We start from the raw sequence: 22,303 nt of genomic DNA on the forward strand, positions 1-22,303 counted from the left end.
ATAAACAGACAAAAATAGATTAGGAATTGCCCCAATTCGATTCCACGTATATCACACATCCCAGCTGACTAAACTGAGCGGAGGGGGGAATAATATATATATGGTTTGTTACTATGGAAACAGTGCTAACTGAAAACAGCAAGAAGACAGAGAGAGGGAAATGGTTTTGGATGAAGATGGCTGCTAGAATGCTCACCCTGAGCTTTAGGGTTAGAAGCCTGCTGATTCATGTGATCGCCAGTCGTCTGCTGGTAGAGGACAGGTCATGTTTAATTTGAAACAGATGACCACCTCTACCATCAGTTCGCCGCAGCAGTTGTATAGCAACAGATTTGTTTTGGCTTCGGGTTTTGTTGTGGCCCGACAGAATAGCGGAAAAAAAATGGTCTGCTCGCGTAACATTGCAATGTCGTAAGGATAATTAAGATAATTAATAACGTTCTATCTGCCCCCAGAAAGAGTTAGTAAGGAACTGCCTCTCTCCCTTTCTCTCTCACTTTCTTTTCTCACACTCCCCGTCTTTCCCTATCTCTCCGTCCGTCTCTCTCTCTTCCTCTCTGTATTTATCAGCCTGGACTTCTCAGGCGTCCAACCAGATGTGAGATGACCCCTGCCACATGACTTCTCGAAGAAGCACACGTCCGCAAGAGCTTTTAAGCGGAGGGGAGAGAGCAAGAGAGCGAGAGAAAGAGAGCTAGCATAGAAATAAATGACAGAACCTGGTCACGTCATGAGCTATGCTACGCTGTGTTTTTTGCGTGTGTGTGTATGTTTGTGTGTGTGGAGGGATGTGGGGAGCAGGAGGGAGAGGGAGGGAGGGAGGGAGGCTATCTTTTATTTTCAAACCCATGAGAGGGGGGACAGAGGGAGGGGAGGGCCTCTGACTGTTACATAAGCGCTTCTGCCGCTCTGCATGCGCGGCCTGGCCTAGTGTGCACTGTGAAGAGACGGGTGGAATTTAGGGCAAATCCTCCCCTCCCTCGTCATCTCTCTCTCTCTCTCTCTCTCTCTCATATGCCTCCCCTTTCTTTTCTGTTGCCACTGACACCACGTCACTGAACTGAACAGTTGTTTTGTCTTTTAAAAAAGGGGGGAAAAAACAGCCAAACAAGTAGTGCGTGTGTGTGTGTGTTTGGTTTGGTTAACCCTAACTCGGGTTTGGGGGGGGGGGGGGGGGCCTTCAGTACTCAGTTCCGATCAATTTCAACCAAAGCTGGTCAGAACTACACATCTTCAGAGAGCTGTGCTGATGGATCAGGGGCTAAATATTGTTCTAATGATAAGGCTGAATGTATTTAGGGAATGTATGTATTTAGGGAACATAATGGAAAAACAAATCTGCCATGTTCTCCATCTCTGTCCCTCTCTCTCTGTTTTGATAAGCCGTATAGGTTACACTGAGATAAATGATTGGCTAGCTTGACTGTTGGTTTATTAATTCGTGTCATAAGAGTATGCAGGCTTAAAGGATATGATGTCCAAACTGTCAATGAGGTAAAAAGATAAATAAAAACAGTGACAAACACTCATTACACTGAAAGCAGATAAACACATAAGTAACATTGTTGTGAAACATGATCACTGGTCCTGACACACACATACACAAATGCTGATATATTAGTAAGAAAGGCAACAAAGGATAAATCAATCTTAGGTCATTCGGAGGTAATTGGAAACCCAAATGTATAATTCATTGTACAACTGGGTCGCTCACCGAAACTCAACCATAAATGCTTTTCATTTTTAGATGAGAGATTGTAGAGAGAAAGGGAATCAAATCAAAGAGGACAGACATATGAGACACTGGTCCTTCTCAGTACTTTAAACACCTCCTTGCTCCTCCGAATTCCAGTCGCGACTGAGGTATCAATGGAGTTCCTCCTTCTTGAAGGACTGACGTCTCAATTTATAATTTGCTTGTCAAGGAGCCGAGGAGAGAGGAGCCTCCCCAAAGAGCTTGGAGCAAGGACACAAGTGGATCTTTTGCGTAATTTGTTTGCCAGAAAAGGATAAGTAATGAACTGATTTGTTTAGTTATTGGATACTGTCTGCAGCCGACCTTAGGTTATGGGATCTATATACAATTTACAGTGGAATCCCCACACTCCAACGAAGTCAAGTTCATTGTCTGTGGTCTGACAAAATACAGAGTGTCCCACTTGATTAAGTTGTGCAGGCTGGCTGGTAAGGAGAGATACTGAAATTCACTATATCTCTGAAAAACAGTGACTGAAGCAGTTGAAGCAGTTCATTCATTTGGCAGTTTAGTTAGTTGTTCCTAAATTGCAGGCTTGTTGTATTTCAAAACTGTTTAAAAGAAACTAAAATGTACTCCCCTCTGTCTTATCATATGGGGATTCTGAACACCCTCTGTTCCATTTCATAAATGAAATACACTTGTAAATTCAATAATTGATTGTGTTAAAACTTTATCTAAAAAATATCGAGATCTAGATTCAGACACCTATGCAATCTCATTTTGTCAAGAATGGTGAAGAATCGTGCAGCACTAGTTGGCTGTCCAATTAATTTGAGTTATTATGTTTTTGTTTTTTCATGGAAAAAATGAGAATCATGTGAGAATCGTGACCTCAATTCTTGTGGAGCAAAACAAGAGATTCAAATTTGAGCAAAAATCGTGCAGCAGTAGTACATCAAAGTGTAAACTATGCTTAAGCCTGGACCACTCCATCATCGATAGGGAAGTATGTTTGTTTGGAACTTTGACTAAAAGTTATTGTAAAAAATAAAAAATATAAAGAACATGACAGGTGTTTGTCTCACCATAGGAGAAAGTGTCGGGGAGAGGCACCCCGTGTCCGGCCAGCTCCTGGAAGGTCCAGAACTTGTTGACACAGTTGAGGATGGCCTGAGGCCGGTTGACCAACCGACAGCCCATCTTCTCTAGGTGGCGCAACACAGTGATGTCGCTGTCCGACTGCACCCAGGGCGTGGGCACCCGGACCACCGCCACCTGCGGGTATGCAGTCACCACCTCCTGCTCCACCCGTAGACCTGAGGGTGGGTGGGGATGGGGATGTGGCAGATAAAGGGAGAGCAAAGGAAGACGTGATTAAGATTAAAAGCCTTTAATTGCCGGTGTGTTGTGGCAGATGCTGGTGGGAAAGGAATGATGAATAAAAATGAAGGTGTACAGTACAGTAAGATGTCCCCCCAGCCCTTGTTTATCCTTTCATCTTTTTTACCTAGCACTGATCTTGTACTGTTCCTTAGTCTTTTATGTAAAGAGGTTTGTGTATTTAGAAAAGTGCTATATAAATGTGAGCTATTAGTACAGTCTCTGGACATCATTTTCTACCGATTAGAATTTGTAGGAACAAAATGTAACTGATTCATTGATTAATCGTTAATAACCTAAAACTACTTTCACATGTTAATAGGAAACTGTCCTGTTTGGTTAGCTTTTTTTTGTTGCTTTACCATTCGAAAGTTACCAACTCAGACTGGGATTAAAATACAAAAAATAAGAAATAATAAAAAAATAAGAGATATTCTGCAAAAATACAGAAAAGAGAAAACAACAACAACCTAATATGGCACATGAGAAAGACTAATATACAAAGACAAAAGAAAAGAGAAATCAAAAACAGTGTGGAGTTCAGTTACCATACAGTGTGGTCTGGCCTCTAATTGACATGAGTGTAGGTCGTCCTAGCCTGCTGGGCGTTCAATGCTTGAGGAGGTTAGGAGTGGATTTGTACTGAAATGGGGTTTACATTTTTATAGGGGTTGTGACAGTGTCAGATTAAATCTAAATTGTTAAAGTAAGTGATGAATGACTGCCAATAATTGAAAAATGCCCCTGATTGTGATTTATTTTTTCTTCCAATTTCAGGAATAGCAGTATCAGTGGTGTGTTCTTTTTTTAAGTGTATACTGATCATTTCATCCATTGACCACGCGCAAGTGTATAGCCTATACGTGCGCAGGGAATAATTATGGTATACCGTCTGAAAAAGTCCTAGGCTACAGCACTGGTTAAGTCCCATATCCCTACAGCATGAAGTGTTGAACTGAAATACTACTGCAGTGCAGGCTACTGTTCTTCATTGAAGGATGTCGGTTGACTTTGTCATTTGCACATGTGTATGTTGGCCTGGGGATGCACACGCTGATTAGACACACCAACGGACCGACATGCGGAAACAACGGTCGAACATGCACTGCTCCCGTGCTTGCGGTTTGGGTTTCATGTGGCCCCTTAACAAGAACCACTTGTATGTTCTACAGACTGGCAATGAAGCGATTTGGAGTTGTGTATGTAGCCTGTTGCCAGAGGGGTTGGCACTGGCGCTGCCACAGGGGCATGCCCTGTGGCAGCGCCAGTGCCAACTCTTCTCCGGCTGCTATTCTGATTCCCCAAGTCACAGAACAAGATCTCTGGTACTTACAGCAAACTAAACACTGCTTTGTCTCAATGTAGGCCAGCGGGATACAGAGACACCCAAGGGAGATGCAATTACTTTAGTCACACATTAACATAACAGGGAGAGCAGTGCCACTCAAAAGAGCGTGTGTGTGTGTGTGTGTGTGTGTGTGTGTGTGTGTGTGTGTGTGTGTGTGTGTGTGTGTATAATTGGACAAGAAAAGAAAGACAGACAAACATTTGACAGTGTGCATTGATGGCCAAATACAATTTAGTGTCAAACATTCAATGTATATATCTTTCATGGTCTGCCACTCCACAGACCATGTCTCCTCCCTGGCCACTCCCACATTCCATTCCTTCACACTGCAGTCCCCTTCACTCACTGTCAGAACATTCGTCATTCTTCCCCTGGTTTTTGTCTTCTTGATAAGGTTTGATTTTTGGACTATGTTTTACTGCCTTGTACTCTGTAGCCTTTCTGTTTACTGCCTTGAACTCTAGAGTTGCCTTTTTGGACATTCCTTGTTTTCTTTGTACTTTGAAAGGTTTGGGCTTTCAGCTACTACTCGTTTTTGTTACCTTTACTGCCTTGGATATAAATAAATACTTTGATTTTGAACCTTCCTGTTTGTGGCTTGCATATTGGGTTCAGTCATCCTGCTATCCTGACAGTATCAATCATAGGGCCTAAATGGAAACAAGACTGCAAAGGACTTTCTTTTGGTGCTATCCCTTTTGGACTGAGTGTTTGACTGTACTCTGTTGCTATTTATTCATTCTGTCTAATAAACTATTCAATCAATCACTTAATGGAATGGCCAAGAGTCTGCTAATACAATATCTACTGTACACCCATCATATCAATTGAGTAGAATGACTCACCTAATGCTGCCTGCAGGTTCCATCTTTAATTCCAGCATGTGTAACCTACATTGTTTAAGTGACAGTTTTCATATTGTAAATAATAATAATAATAATAATAATAACGTCACGGTTTAGCGACCAAAAAATCTAGCTTGTTTACAACTGAAACACACTTCCTGTCCTCTGACTTCCTCATCAAAATAAGAGCCACTTGTAATGATTAGTCAACATTAGTTTTATTTCTAAGTCTACTTACAGGACGTTAACATCTCATTTGAGTTCCTTTTGACTGAGTGCCTGTCAGGCTGTCAGCATTCTCTAAATCCGAAACGTTTTGACGACGCATGCGCACTGGCGCACCGCTTGTGTGCACCCCTGGTCATATTGATAACGTCAGTTTTGTCGAAATATGGATCGAGGAATTGTGGATGGTGGATCTGAGATTATGAATTCACCAAACGGACGGACGGACGGACGGACGGACGGACAGACAGACAGACAGACAGACAGACAGGTAACCAGCCATTGGTCTAGTTACTAGACCAATGGACAGCTAAAAACAGCTAAAAACAATGGAATACCCGCATACCAGCTTGTGGCTGCAATTAACCCATTTTGGACTGAGGCCGATTTAAAAAAATGCCTTCTTATTAAAAAAAGAACAAAAAAAAAAGAATGTTGCTATATACTGTACATAGCAACAACTACCCCAAAAGGGGTTTCCGTCCTGAAAGGTATACAAAAAGGGGTTCCCGTCCTTCCCCACAAAATTGATAACAAAAAGACCTAGAGAATACAGTAGAATGAGTAGATAGAGAGGGAAACTGCATTCTAAACAGGGAGCTAGCCTGACAGCTCACCAGGAGAGACAGATGGGGTGGTGATGGAACCCGAGGAGAGAGAGAGAGAGAGAGAGAGAGAGAGAGAGAGTGAGAGAGAGCGTGAGTGAGAGAGAGAGAGAGTAATATATGGAGAGGAGGGGGTTGGAGAGAGGGATGCTGGCTGTCACTGACGCAGCACTTCAGCTCCACCGTGACCTTCTTTCCAGCCATCTTAAGATCTCCACGCTAACGACAGCGACAGCACCGACAGCCCTGGTCGCCGGGGGTCATGGGGAGCTTGATGGCCGATGCATATGGAATGAGGAGAGAGACGGGAAGCTACTGACGTTCACCGCTCTACTCTCTCACGCTCTGTCAAAAAAGCCGCCTGTGGGTGGGGCGTGGCATTTTCTTCTTAGACTGAGCTGCGGGTTGCACCATTATGGCTAAAAATGATAATACTGGAAAGCCATTAATTAATTTAGCCAGAAGCTAATCCAAACGCAATATTCAGCTAAGATGGTTTGGCGGAACAACATTGCCACTAAACGACAAAAAACTGATATTTTGTCATACACAATTCATATAAACGTTTTCTTTGTGCACATTCATATAAAAAAACGGAACAGAAGAACGCATACAAATGTCAGGTATGCGTGGTGAGAGGAGGGGAAGAGAATGGGGGGGATGAGTGGGAAGAGTGCAGCAGCATGTCTGTGAACTGCAGGCACGAAGCGACAGCTCTGCCTGCCACCCTTCCTCCCCAGCTCCCTTGATCCTCTTCCCTTTCTGCCTCTCCCCCTTTCAATCAGCACAGTATTCAATCAGTAAGATTCACTGTCCCCTCTCGGCTCCGTCGCGACGACAGGCAGACACGGCACACACAGCTACAATTGTGTGGCTCACTGGGCGATCAGCAAGCGGCGCTACGGTGCGAAGTGTCAGAAGGGAGGGACGGATCCACAGGCTTTTATTTTTGACAGACAGTGTTCAGTGTCCGCGGTGCTTGTCGCCGTTTCCAAGGGAACGGAAACATAAGCCAATAGGAGCACTGGTGGATGAATTAGCCCTATTCATTTGTTCCGGGTGTTGGCTTGCACACTGTACTGCCTGTCATGTGACCATTTGAAAACATTCAGAGAAACACTCATGACCGATCCAGTCTGTGCAGCGAACAAAAGGCGAGCCAGGGGCTTTGGTGTGATAATGTACAGATTTAGTGTGTCTGTCTGGCAAAGCCGTTTCACCATTAGAAGTATTATTATTATTGTTTGCTGCATATTGTTTTTCGCCTTTTTAGTCAATGGAAAAAGGAGCTGTGTAACAGTGGGTCCATTGTAGTCATTATTTAGTCAAAACTATTTTACATAATAGTTCAATATTTATCAAATCCACAGGGAGACTTAATGACAACTAAAAATGAAAATAGCAGATCTACTAATTAACGAGTTGCGATACAACGGCTTGCACAGAAGATTTGACATTTTCCCTACTTACGTTCAATTTTGAATCACCAAATTGTTTTATGTTTTATTCAATATAACGTTTCGTTTGGACAACTTGATCTCTCCTTTTTATTGAAATATGGCTCCAAGCATAAGTTCAAGAAAGAAAATCTCTCTCACACTTCTTCTTCATCTTTATGGCTGGGGATGCTTCCCAATATCCTTTCATTTACAACTTGAAGTGTGAGCACTTCTAGCCAATCAGGCGATTGGACTCCGCCTTTGAAAATCACTACCTCTGACCCTGTCCCTGTCTGTCATTCTCTTTTCAGCTAAAACAAACTTTGGCACAGAATACAAAGCAGCAGCAGCAGAGCAGCAAGATGGCAGAGCAGCAGCAAGAAGAATGAGCTGTGAGCACAGCAGGGAGTCAGACTCAGGGACAGAGGTTTAACCAGTCAGAGCAGAGACCCTGTGACTGATGATCCTTTGAGTTGTCTGTCTGGGAGAGTCTCTTTCCCCAGTGTTTTTGCCCAGGTGGACAGGGTTTTGAGGTAAGTTTAAGCATAATTTCTGTGAGGTTAGGGTTAAGGTTAGGTTTAGCCAGGCATAGTGTTTGTGAAGTTAAGTCCCTTGTCCCATGTCTGCCTGAACTAGCTCTGCATAATTTCAGTCAGACTCTTGGATTGAATAAATGTACTTATTGCGCATATTATATATAGCATAAATATTTATTATTTAAGCATATTATTTGGCGTTACGGTGACTCTGTCTCATTTCATTCATTCCCTGTAAATATGAATTATAATAAAAGATTTTCGAACTAGATTTTATAGGGAATGGAATTAAATAGACCCCCAAAACGTGAAACTAGAAAAAGTGCCCTTCTGGGCACAGGTCTCCACCAGGAGGATAGGAGTGTGTGTGTGTGTGTGTGTGTGTGTGTGTGTTTTTGTCAAAATGTTTAGGAGCTGTGTGTGTGTGTGTGTGTGTGTGTGTGTGTGTCCCCGGGAGCACATTAGCAGGCGTGAAGGCGTCAGTTGGACGCTCAAGTTTTCTTCTTCGTGGGGTTTTTAGACAGCTGGTGGATGGAAAAGAAGCTCCACCTCCGCGCGCGACGGACGCGACGGACAGCTTTCCGGAACAGCTTGCCCCAGACTCAAATGGAAGCCGCGCACAAGCGTGAAAATGAAGCGCGTCACAGCGCACTGATAGGCACTAGCCAATGGAAAAGATTCAGCCTGCAGCCCATCCACTGGGCGGGTTTTCACTTGTAGTTTTCTTCTTTCACGGAGTCAAACGCCCCCCCCCCCCCCCCCCCCCCATGTCGAGGGATACAGGGAGACATCTGGGCAGTGGGCAGTGGGCACCTCGAAGTAACATTCTGTCCAAATTGTTAACAAAACATTGTCTGAAGAAATGTAAAGCAGTGGTTCTCATGTTTGCTTCAGATCACCCCTGTAATATTTTCATCCATGGCACCCCTGGCTGAATTACATTGTCATTTACTGTAACCCTGATCCATGATGACATTGAAAATAACTTCATACTTTATAAAATAGCCCTTATCTTCAACTTCCGCTTCGCTCGTTATCATCATCTCCATTACCATTCTCCGTGGTGGTCTAGTGGTTAGGATTCGGCGCTCTCACCGCCGCGGCCCGGGTTCGAATCCCGGTCAGAGCACACTGTTTTATGATGAATTCATGTTCTGTTCTTTAACTATTATAGAAGTGTCTATTTGTACGTCTCTAAATGTTTTGATGAATTGAACAATGTGGACCCTGTTGTAAACAAGTGTAATGCTTAATGGGGTCGTCCACTCACAGTTAACAGTCTTTGTATTGAGTTTGTGCTTGAAATGTACTGACTTGAGAGAAATGTACTGTTAAGGGCAGTACAGTCTTAAGAGTATGGACTGCCCTTTATTCTGCAAACTGTTAATAAATATTTCATATTTCAATCAATCAATCAAAAACTCCTTCTCACCGCCACTAGTGTGGCCTCAGCCGGGAGGCGAACTCGGGTTCCCCATTCCAAAGGCATGTACGTTAACCAGTCGACTAATGAGTCATGACTCGATAGTTAAGTAGCAACACAGCATCATATAGCCTACAACAGAATGCGCCTTTCCCTCTGTGTCAACATCTTGTCACTCACGTGTCACTCTCACGCCTACTTCGCCAACCAAGAAATAGAGAACTACAGGCCTTTAAATAGGCTTCCGTGTGCGTCCCCTCTTGGGACCGCCCAACGCCCCGGAAGGCATTAAACTGAGACCAGACGCGACGTCCAACTGACGCCTTCACGTCTGTAATGTGCCTGCACTGTGTGTGTGTGTGTGTGTGTGTGTGAGAGACTTGGCCTGTTGTAGCACCACCATGAGGCTGATTTGAAAACTGGCAAGTGGGAATATGCATGCACAGTTTCACCACAATCGGACGCTGCGTTGAAGTAGTTGTGGCGATTTGTACAAAGCGGGCTACTCCTGAAAGGTTTAGAAGCCAATCGTAGCCACTAGCCAATGAGGGTGGATTATGAGAAATCAAACAAACCCGTCTTGATCACATGACTATGGATAGCATGTGTACTGCTTTGCGTGAAATTTGGATAAATCTGAATCTGAGTAATATTAGAAAATGTGTTTTACATATGTCGGCCTCCTGGTGGCGCTATAAAGAGCATATGTGAAAAATTCCTTGGCCTCTAGGGAGTTGGCATACAAAGTTAGCCACAGATCCGTGCAGTTAGAGGTAAAAACACTTTTCGGCCAGTTATAGAGCCACCATGAGGCTGAGTTGAAAATGTTCATGTGGCATTTCTTCCTCGGCCTAGTGGGAATGCACAATTTCAAGGAAATCACACGATGTTTTCATGATTTGCAGCATTTTGTTTGAAACTGAGCACTCCTGCGAACTTTGGAAGCCAATCTTAGCCAATCAGTATGGAGTCTGAGAAATCTGAAAGACCCGTTTCGTTGAATGGCTCTAGTCTAGAGAGACTGTGTACCAATTTGCGAGATATTTGGACAAAATCTGTAGGTGTACTGTCCAAAAACTTGTTTTGCACAAAGCGGCCTCCTGGTGGCGCTATAACAGGCTGTTCTGGAAATTTTGGGGCAGAGGTTCATCGTTGGCATCCAGGGAGTGTGTGTGCAAAATGTGGCATCGACCGGGTTAACAGTGCTGGAGATTAGCTGTTCACAGACGGAAAGACGGACGGACAGACACACACACACACAGACGGACGGAGTGCAAAACATACTCTCTCCCCATGCCTTCGGCCTGGTGGAGACAAAAAGGGCACCTTGTGCAGCGCGTGGAACCGGCCTTAATAGTGTGAGATTTATAGATTTTTGGGCATAAATAATATATTAGAAGCCTTTTATCAAGAATTGATCAATGTCACCATGGTCCACATACATACATAGTACATACACGTACACAGTGTACACTAATCTAAAGGGCACAATGCTGTCCAGAGGGCAAAGGGCAGGTGCTCTAGCACCACCTAGTGTCTATCTGTGCACGCCACTGACATCTAGCCATAGCCATAAACAATACCATGCAGGCATGCATTTATGCATAATCATTAGCATAGCAAGGATGAGTTTATCAGAATTTATCAGCCAAAAAACACCACAGAAAAGAAAATCCCCAGCAATCCACCAGATCTGCAAAAATAACTTTGCAAGCCATTGTGGCAGCATATTGACATTTTTTTTATTTTTTGCAGATTTGGCAGCACTATTTAGCAATAGCATCAGGGCCAAAATAAAATATGCTTAAATATTTATGCTCTATATATTTATGCGGCTGCCCAATATATTTATTCAATCCAAGAGTTGTCTGACTGAAATCACAGTGCTGTTATTGCTGCTGCCGACACATCCTTATGATCCTTTGCAACATTTGGTGGGTTATGCCAACCTTGGATGGCATCTCAGTCTGGGCTATCCTGGGAGGGTAACAGTCAGCGTACTATTCCCTCTGAGGCCAAGGGTTGGGCCAACAATGGTCTTTTTACAGTGATCTGTCATCTGTAGGCAGACACAAGCATCCTACACACAACTATAAATTATGGGAGACAAAAGCATACTGTAGGCTTGCTCTGTCAAAACAGGAAACCTGAGTGTTTTGTTCACTGGCTGGCCCAACCAGCCACTTTCACTATCTTCACTATCTTACCAGATATCTAGACCAGTGGTTATCAACCTTTTTCATCATCAAATCACCAGTGTTTAGTGTTAATAATGCAGGGTTAATAATGCATCTGGGTGCCGCATGATTGGAGCCATTCCAGCCTATCATTATTAAACAAGACTCCTATAGGACTATCTCTGAGAGTCTCAGCATACTCCTGAACTCTTACAGACTGTCTTCGGGTTGAGCAAGCTTTTCCCTTGAAGTGAAACATTCCAGCCCACCATCATGGACACCAGGGGTTTGAATCCGCTGCATCTAGCTTGGCCAGGCGCTCCAATAAACACAATTGGCCTGTCCAGGCGGGGAGGGCCAGGACACCTGTTGTTCAGCGGAGAGCAGAAGTGGGGAGGATGGCATGTTCCTCTGCACTCGTTACATCCTCTCGGTGAAATTCCTCCCTGTTAGTTGAACAGAAGTGGCTGGTGACTTCATGGTATCGGAGGAAACATGTACTCATCTGAACCCCGCCACGTGACCAACTGTAGGGGTTAGCGCTTAGCGTGACAGGTACTACACACGACACGTTGTGTAGTCCCTGTCACCGCTACAGTAACTGCTGTGTGGAGATACTGTATGTGGGGAATTGGCATAACTAAATTAGGAGAAACGGTGAAAAAGGATAGAAACAAAGAACAGGAACGTCAGCTGCGTGTCGTTTAGGCCTGGTAGGTGGTGTTATGAGTTGTTTAGGCCTGGTAGGTACTAGGTGGTGTTATGAGTTGTTTAGGCCTGGTAGGTACTAGGTGGTGTTATGAGTTGTTTAGGCTTGGTAGGTGGTGTTTTGAGTTGTTTAGGCCTGGTAGGTACTAGGTGGTGTTATGAGTTGTTTAGGCCTGGTAGGTAGGTGGTGTTATCAGTTGTTTAGGCTTGGTAGGTGGTGTTGTGAGTTGTTTAGGCCTTGTAGGTACTAGGTGGTGTTATGAGTTGTTTAGGCCTGGTAGGTACTAGGTGGTGTTATGAGTTGTTTAGGCCTGGTAGGTGGTGTTGTGAGTTGTTTAGGCCTGGTAGGTGGTGTTATGAGTTGTTTAGGCCTGGTAGGTGGTGTTGTGAGTTGTTTAGGCCTGGTAGGTACTAGGTGGTGTTATGAGTTGTTTAGGCCTGGTAGGTGGTGTTGTGAGTTGTTTAGACCTGGCAGGTGGTGTTATGAGTTGCGCATGTCTGTGTACTTGAACGTGAGACACAGTGTACTTGATATGTATTGTGTACTGCCTGATCTGTAGCATACTTTATAGATAGGCTACGAGAGACATCTCAGACAGCAAGGTCAGCCTTGCTGCAGTAGGCACGTTATTATGTCTCATATCTTGTTGTCACGTCATTATGATCCACCAGCACTATAATTATGTTCCTGTTTGTTCCTGTTTCTCAAGCTAAATGAGGATAAGACAGAAGTTCTCATAATCGGTTCTAGTGAGCAGAAACAATCAATAATAAGCAGACTTGGTAACCTGACTGTAGAAAGTAACAGTACAGTAAAGAACCTGGGGGTTATTATTGATTCTGAATTAATTTTAATTCTCACATTAATCATGTTACCAAGATTGCCTTTTTTCACCTTAGAAATATTGCACGAATCAGAGCCTATTTGTCCTTGGACGATGCAAAAACGCTAATCCACGCCTTTGTTTTCTCTCGGCTTGACTACTGCAATACACTTTATTCAGGACTGCCTAAGAAAACAACTGACAGATTACAACTCGTCCAAAATGCAGCAGCCAGAGTTTTAACTAGAACTAAGATGAGAGAACATATTACTCCAGTTTTGGCATCACTGCACTGGCTTCCGGTTGTTTTTAGGATTGATTTTAAAATTATTTTACTTGTCTATAAAGCTCTCAATGGTCTCGCACCTTCCTACCTACTTGACTGCCTGCCTAAATATGTCCCAAACCGCCCCCTAAGGTCTTCCACTGCTGGCCTGCTCGCGTTGCCAAAACAAAAGGCAACTAAAAAATACGGGGAAGCAGCTTTTTGCTTCTATGAGCCGTCGGCATGGAACAAGCTCCCACTGTACCTTCGTCAGGCAGCCTCTGTAGACATTTTTAAAGCTCAGCTCAAGACCCACTTCTACAACATTGCTTTTAATTGAGTTTTAATTTGCACGTTCCTACCCTGCCCTGACTGATTTGCTGCATGTGGTGTTTTTATTATATTTTTTTATTTGTTTTTATTTATTTTTTATTTATTTTATGTTCTTATATTAAATTTTGTTCTTTGCCATTGTTTTATCATTTTAACTACTTATGTTTTATTGTATTCTATTTTTGCCCTGTGAAGCACTTTGAGCTACATTTATGTATGAAAGGTGCTATACAAATAAAGTTTATTATTATTATTATTATTGTTTGTGTAATAAACTTTGTGAACCTTTAATGTGATACTGTCTCGTGTCGCGTTATTGTTCTCCCGGCCCGCGCCGCGCCGCGCCGCATTTGCCGTACCGAAGGAATACTTCAACCGGATTATCACACGTACACCACCCAGCCTGCACACACTACCTGTCTGTCAAACCAGACGAGGGTCCAGTACTTAGAGTTTACAACAGGTGGCTGAAGATAACTTCTCACCAATGCAGAGCTGTGCATGTGTGTGTATACACACATGTAAATGCTCAAGCAGATGAGACACACACCTGTGACCAATTAGGCATGGATTTCCTTTTTCAAGGCACATGTGAACACACATCAAAATGTCAATCAAGAATCTGCACATAACTGTTGGTGCTGGTGACATTTTCATGCATCTGGAGGAGCTTGCAGGACCTAAAATCATTGTCACTACTCAGGTAACTACTTGGGGCCGGAGGCAAAAAACAATGCACAATTTTCATGCATCTGGGTGCCGCACGCAGAACCTAAAATCACTGTCACTTTGGCAACTACTTTCAACAACTATTGGATATACTCTTGGGAAGCCAGGACATATCAGTCAGGGCCTCCCTTTACCTGTTTGTGTAATTCAGTCATTCCTTCTTCTGTCAAGACTTACTACATTTACTACAGTATATCATAATGGGATGGGCCAGTGGGCCACTAATATTACATGATAAAAAACAAACAAAAGTCCATCCTTACACTTCACAGAAATAAGCAATCCTTTTATCGTGAGCTACTGTATACGGGTAATCATGTCATACCACTAAGTATGAAGTTAGAGAGGGATGCGGTTCCAATCTAGCAATCATGCGTTGGATGCTGTCGTTTTGAGCTGATGCAACAATGAAAGAAGATTGCATGGAGGGCAAATGTATGTGTGCGCTATGTCACATACAGTACATACAGCCTCCTTGGACAGGTTGTTTATATCCAGGTCTCTAGAAAATTACCATTAAATGGCAAAAAGTAAATGATTAGCCAACAAAGTTGACACAAATGGTGTGATGGTGAACAGGCAAGTGTGGTCAGGCAAGCAACCCTGACTGGCGTGCGCCTGGTCACACACCTGGCCATATCACCATTAAAGGCCTATTCATACTCCAGTTTTAGGTGATAAGGTGTAGGAATGACCGTGTTAAGCCCACCACACACCGGCTGCGACCACATTTTGGTGCCCAAATGCGGAAGTGCAGCTGGGCTTTAACATTGAGCGCTCGGTTGCACGGGGTACAGTGAAATACGTCAATCTGGAACTACTGACACAAGTTACTATCACAAGATAGGAAGACAACACAAGCTCATTTAGCTTAAATTTACATTAGGCTACATTTCAGACACATGGCTGATAGTCTCATCCAGACTCGAGCCACCAGAATTAAATGCTAGGGGTACAACATTTAATCAAACTATTTAATTAATAATAATTTAATAAAATAATAATCGATTAATAATCAATCCCATTGTTGGGCATGTACATGAACATTTTGAAAGATTTCAAATTTAGTGAAAATAGCCTGCGTTGAGCTTGCAGATTTTCACGACAGCATTTTCAACACCATTGTACGATGAAGTAGGCTATAAAATAAAGCTTAAGTGATTAGTTGATTTGTTGTTATATATACTTTTTTTTAAAGATGTTTTTTTTAACATGCATCTCGATTATTCAATTAATTTAAAAATTATTCAACTGAATAATTGCGGAAAAATAATAGCTAATTGCAGCCCGATAAAAAGCTATAAAAGAGTAAGCATGTCCCTGATCACATCTATCTACTGTAGGTGGCCTTGTTGGCCATACATGAACTTGAATACATTCATATCCAAAAACGTTATGCGGTGTGATGGACTATGACTGTATCTAATGTATTACCATTTCTCCCCCAGTACGTGGTGACGGTACTGACAAATTCTGAGGATATACGATTTAAGTAACTAATTTCAGTTGGAATTACATTTGAGAAAAAGCAGGGAAATGTTACAATCAATTTCCTTTCCAGTTTACCTCCAGGATAAGCCCTACTTTTGGCAGTTATAGATTGGACACATTTACAGCCATGCTTTAAGATATAACATATCTCACATAGACTTGTAAAAAAATGTCTCATGAAAATGGAACAGGGATACATCCACCCTATGGCTGCAAATACATCCATCCTATGCTCACATGTCTGATGGAATATTAACGAACTGGGCACAGCTTAATGTTCCTGTGTTCTGTTCTAAGTGACACAAATATGTGACATGTATCATCCTCAGGTTAAAAGTGTGTCCACTGGCACCCACCAGGAACATAAAATAATCTGACGAACGATTCATATCCTGTCTTGCGCTCATATGTTTCTCAGCACACATCATGGGATGTGAAATGCCAATAGCTGGGCATTGAGTGTGTTTGACCTTTTGTTGTGTGAGACCATGTTAGGTAATCCAAAAGTAACACTTTGGGTTGTGTCAGTGCCTGTGGCCAATTCTCACCTGAGGACATATTAGTGAGCACATTAACTTCTTTAGTGGAGAATGTGGGCTCTCTGCCTGTGATTGTGTGAACACTGAATCATGCACTACTAATAAACTACTTATAAACCAGATTACACAGGGCAAGAAACCACACATTTTGGTTAGTGGCTGTTAATCCGTTCCCGAAATGAATGTCCACAAATTCACAATTTTTCCTAATAAAAATGACAAGAATCTCAGAAACAGATTTACCAGACTACAAATATTTACCAGCTTTTTTTTTTGGCTTGTGCTAATTTCTCCCTGTGCATAGCAAATATCCAAGGATTGGGTTTAGATTGTATACAGAAGACAAACATACAATTAGCTGCTGCTGAGATAGAAATCCACTTGTAGAATAGGTTAATAACTATAAAATACTTCACCTTTTTTCTTGTTTAACAGCACATACCTATAGTACATTTACATTAGAGGGGTCGCTATTAAATTAAATACTTTGTGATTCATAAAATAACAGAACTTTAACACAGACACCTATATGGATGGACTGGTGTATCAGAGAAGACCATTGGCCGATTAATGTAGAAGAAAGGACTCCTGAGCACACTGTGTTCGTCAGATTCAATAAAGAATTTAAATGTATTGGGAACAGAAACAATGTTTCAGAAAGGACCTTATCCTTTCTTCTAAATTCTTGTTTCAAAAAGTGTCTGGTTCCAAAAATGAACCAGTATTTAATGTGTAAAATCCATGATATTTACATTGTAATGAGCCTGGCTAGAAAGTGTCTAAGTGGGAGAGGCTTAGCTAAAGGTGAATTAGCTGATTGGCTGATGGTTGAATACTTTGCTGCATTGTCGTTTTTCAAGTGGAGTTATTTTAGATTGCCCGACCGACAAGTGCATTTTATGGGGAAGCAACCGCCTTGTTTAAACAGCATTACTAGTTATTCATAAAAGAACATATCATGCTACCAGGGTTTTCAAAGTTACTGTCGCGACTCTGCAGTTATTGATTGGATTTATGTAACATAAATTTGATTCACTTTTCGGGGAAGTGGGCATGACCTTTAGGCAAGTAGAACTTGACCTATACTTGCCCGACAGGCACGTGCCTCTGAGACCTTTAGTGTCAATCCCTGACTATACTGCATTATTATAATCCTCCATCTGATTTGATTGATTGAAATATTTATTAACAGTTTGCAGAATTACAGTACATTTCAAGCACAACTCAATACAAAGACTGTTAACTGTGAGTGGACGACTCAATAAAGCATTACACTTGTTTACAAGAGGGTCCACCATGTTCAAATCATCGAAACATTTAGAGACGTACAAATACACACTTCTATATAGCCAAAGAACAGAACAGGAATTCATCATAAAGGAGGTAAAAAAGGGAAAAGAAACATATACAGGGAGGGGAAAAGGGGTGGGTGGTGGGGGGAGGGGATTCAGATTCTACTGGGGCCAGTTTCGAATTGCAGCCCTTTGAGAGCGGTTTTGAAGGAGTCAAGGGATTCGCATGTCATAATGACTGTTGGTAGGGCGTTCCACATTTTGGTGGCCTAGGAGTGGAAAGAATGTAGTCCCTTGTTTGTGCAGAATCTGGGTTGTACATGGTTTGTTACACTCCCTCTGGTGTTATGGGTGTGGACTTCGTTAACATTAAGGAAGTATTTAGACAGGTACATGGGTATCTTGGTGGTGTAGCGAATATTGTGGACCAGACCAATTGCAAGATGCTGTACTCTGTCATCGACCCTAAGCCATTCCAGCCTGTCAAAGTGGGCAGGGGTGAGGTGGGTTCGGGGGGTGAGGCCAAGTAGGAGCCTGACCAATTTGTTTTGGGAAGTCTGGAGCCTTGTTTTAAGGGCCTTTGAGGTGCAATGGTACCAAGAGGTGCATGCATAGTCAAAGAAACCTTGTACGAGGGCTCCTGTTAGGGTCTTCAAGGTGTTTTTGTTGACCAGTGGAGATCCTGTAAAGGAATCTTGTTCTTTGGTTGACTTTTTTGATTACGTTGGTGGCCATTTTATCACCGGAAAGATTAGCCTCCAGGATGGAACCTAGGTAGGTAATTTCATCTTTTCGTGTGATAATATTACTCTAATAATATAACTCTAACCAAGAAGCCATCTGCCTTGCTGAGGTTACTATTTGATCCAAAGAGAATGGATTCAGTTTTTCCCAGGTGTAAAGATAGTTTGTTATCAGCGAGCCAGAGCTTGTTCAGAGCTTGTTTGATGTGGTCGCTCAAATAGAGTAGGCATGTGTCAGTGGAGTGTTGTTCTGAAGCCAGATTGCAATCAAGTCAATTCAAGTCAAAACATATCTGTGCCAAGATAAAATGCCAAGATAAAATGTGGATAGTTCACATCCAACGTGTAAATTAAATATGGAGGGTTCATACCTGGATATGACACACATTAATGTAAGGTGTAAATTGGCCTCTGATTATCTGCTCTCCAGACACTCAACACACAGTTTCACTCAACAAATAACAACACTACACTACTACTAGAAACTACACCTATACAGTATACACGTGATAACCACAGTCATTAACTGCTGTCTTCAGTGCCCATGTGGTAAGCCTCCTGTGTTCAAACTGTTGTCTACTGACTGTTAATCTGTAATGTTGCAGCTAAGAACTCCATACCATTGACCATATATGTACATCCTGGTCCAGTCAGGATTAAATGCTGCCTGGATAGCCAACCAGCAATGTTCCATTTGTGTCACCTGTTATCCTAGATACTTATACTGTACCTACCTGTGGATTAAGCCAGTGTTCTCTTTCACGCCCCTCTAGTATTATCTTTCTCATACACTTATGTCTATGCAACAAAAAGCCAGTGTTATGTATTTATTTGTGTACAAAACAACTAATATGTCCTAGCTGGGAGGGATATGAGAACATGTTACATTCTTAAAACTGCTATCCATTCCTCTTTGGCTTTTAACCGTAAAAAATGGCTCTTGAACCCATGTTTGGACTTCTAAGTGCACTGGGCAGAAGCTCTGGCAAACGTAGACTGGGAGGGAGGAAAGTTTTAGCTTTCTTAATTTTGGAAGACCTGCCCAATATCACCGCTGCATAGCAATGCGACAGCCCCGACCAACCCCACTCCCTCAGCTTCAGGCCAGACCAGCAGACTATACTGGCTATGTGTTAATTGAGACTTAACCATTTCCCAAGGAGTGACAATGGCCCCCCAACACTCCTCTAACAAATTCCATGTGAGTCTACTTGTCAAGCGTCCCTAGTATTATCATCAACACCACACAAAAGCTTCCTAAAACAGAGTTTCATAATAACAACCCTGCAAACAATGTTCTTTCTATAAAGCAGCATCACACCGAACCAACCCGAACTGACAATGAAAACCTGGAGACTCAGAGAGCAATTGACAATTTGGTCATGTAGCAGATGCTCCCGGGGTGCATACGTTGGTTCTACATACTAACAGTCCGACAGGCATTAGTCGAGTAACTTGCAAAGTGCAAGGTGAAGAACACTAGTGTAGGCCGGGTATGTGATTGTGGAAGTATAAAACAACAGTGATGTGGAACTAGGTATAACTGGATAAACAACATAACTATTGTTGTAGGCCTCCCACCCCTGGATTTGGACCTATGTATCTCACATCCAAAGGAGAATCCATACATGAAGATAGATATTAGACATCTGGGCTTCAGGCATGAGTCAAGGATACACTGAAAGTTAACATAGCATGGACACATCTATTAAGGTAACTGGAATAAGCAACACACACACACACACACACACACACACACACACACACACACGCACGCACACACACACACGCACGCACACACACACACACACGTGAGCATGCGTGCGTGGGTGCACACACACACACACACACACACACACACACACACACACACAGAGCGTCAATGTAATATATTACCTATCTAGCGAGAAGTGCTGCAGAGTGCAGACACAAGCAGTGGCTGACACAGCATCAATAAGGGATGGCAAGGATTATTATAATGGCATGCTGCTGGCTAGGGTTGAGGAAGTAGGTTGGAAATCACCCCCTCAAAAGACACACAACACAACACTATTGTATTGGAAAGAAATGCAGTAGAGCAGGCTATAGCCTACTTCTGTATTTGCCTATAAGAGGCTAATAAGCACCAATCCAATGTTCTCATTTCCATCAACAGTTACTGAATAAAAATAATAAAAAAAGGGAATAGCCATTTTTCAAATTCTCAATCGTGGATCATCTTGCGCCTGACATGGTTAACTATTCATTGTACTTGCCTCCGCATCAAACAAACAGCATACTGTAGTGTACTGTATGGCTACCCTCAGCTACTCAGTAGTCACTACTGACTGAATCTGCAGGCGGTCTAGCTGGAAAGTGGGTTAGGCGGTCACCGTCACACTGCTAGCCCACTCTCCGCTACACACTGCTGCAGCTACAAAACAATACCGTTAGCAGCTAGCATCATCATTCTGTGGGCATCGCAGGTTGTACAATGTTTTAGACTCCCCTACACAACACAAACCCGGGAGTCGGGAACCCCCCCAAAGTTATGCCGTATATAGGCAGCATCGCGTTGTTTCTTAAATGATCACGATAATGATTTCATTTCATGATCATGTATTCAGAATTGATTATACTTGCCCAGTTGCCCCTCGCTGATAGTGAGCACGATCTCATCCATGAGAAGAGAGCGGAATTCTACGTCCTCTTCAGCGCAGCGCTGTTTCAGAGCCCGGAGGATCTGCACTTGGGGATACTCCTGGTAAATACGCCGGTCAGTCACGAACCAAACCCGGGAACACATTTTTGGATGTGGAACTTTGAGGAGCCGAGTAGCAGCCAGAGGGGAAGGGGGAAAAAAGTAAATAAAGGAAAAATCACAGCTGTGGCGTGTGTACTGTGTGTGAGGGGGCGGTGGATGGGTCGTGTAGCGCAGGGATGGATGGATGCTGCCGCTGCTGCTCACACAATGGAGTACAGCAGCTAGACAGAGCAGGCTCTCTGGCGTGCGGGTTTGCCCGCTAGAAGCACCGTGCTAGCGAGTTCCGTTCGTCCGGCCGTTTGCCTTCATCTGCAGTCCTTCGAGACCCGTCCCTCAGATCACCAGACTATTGATTACTTAGATGCTGACTTAAAAAAACGGTCTCCCGACCCCTATACTAGGACTAAAAAGCCCAAAGATGCTGCACTATTTGCCCGCGAAGGGCAAACAAAGCTCCGGCTCTTTTACTGCGCTCTATTCTCCGCTCGGCCGGGTCGAGACCACCAGCATACACGCCACGAAATAGTAATATAAAAAAGTGGAATCACAATGAAACCCCCCACCCGCGCGGCCGTCCGTCCGTCCACACACACACTGGGCTCCGTTTGGCTGCTATCCACGAGGTATCGGTGCTGAAAAGTGCACGCTAATTCCTAGCCCTGCGTTTTTTCCTCCTCCTTACAACTATCACGTCGGTCTCCGCGTTCCCGTTTTGTCAACAGACCTGCCAATGATAATAGCGGTTCTGCCAGCGAAGTCGACCAATTGCAACTTATAAAGCCATGAAAACACTCGTGCGCCCTCTGCGTCTTCCAATGGAACGGTGGAAGGTGTGGATGACCCGTGGCCGCGCGTAGCCAATAGTGACGGCTTAACGGGAGTTAGAGGGACGACCGGAGTATTTTAATACATCATGGACACTCACTCCACTCCACGGCGGGGACCGGAGAGCGCGCGGA

At 43.3% G+C, this 22,303-nt stretch overlaps 1 protein-coding gene across 2 annotated transcripts in view; it reads right to left on the minus strand.

The window, feature by feature from the left end:
- Positions 1 to 22,023, minus strand: part of rimkla (ribosomal modification protein rimK-like family member A) — a 32,831-nt gene extending 10,808 nt beyond the window's left edge. For both annotated transcript variants that reach the window (XR_013964013.1, XM_080763246.1), the window contains exons 1-2: positions 21,224 to 22,023; positions 2,785 to 3,015 (exon numbers count right to left, since the gene is read on the minus strand). Coding sequence is in view for 1 of the 2 variants with exons in the window: in XM_080763246.1 (XP_080619372.1) it covers positions 2,785 to 3,015; positions 21,224 to 21,386 (394 nt within the window). In the remaining variant the exon portion in view is untranslated. The remainder of the gene's footprint in view (positions 1 to 2,784; positions 3,016 to 21,223) is intronic.
- Positions 22,024 to 22,303: the final 280 nt, after the last annotated feature.

The sequence above is a fragment of the Protomyctophum bolini genome (assembly GCF_963924005.1).
Source record: "Protomyctophum bolini genome assembly, chromosome: 5".
Taxonomy (NCBI): domain Eukaryota; kingdom Metazoa; phylum Chordata; class Actinopteri; order Myctophiformes; family Myctophidae; genus Protomyctophum; species Protomyctophum bolini.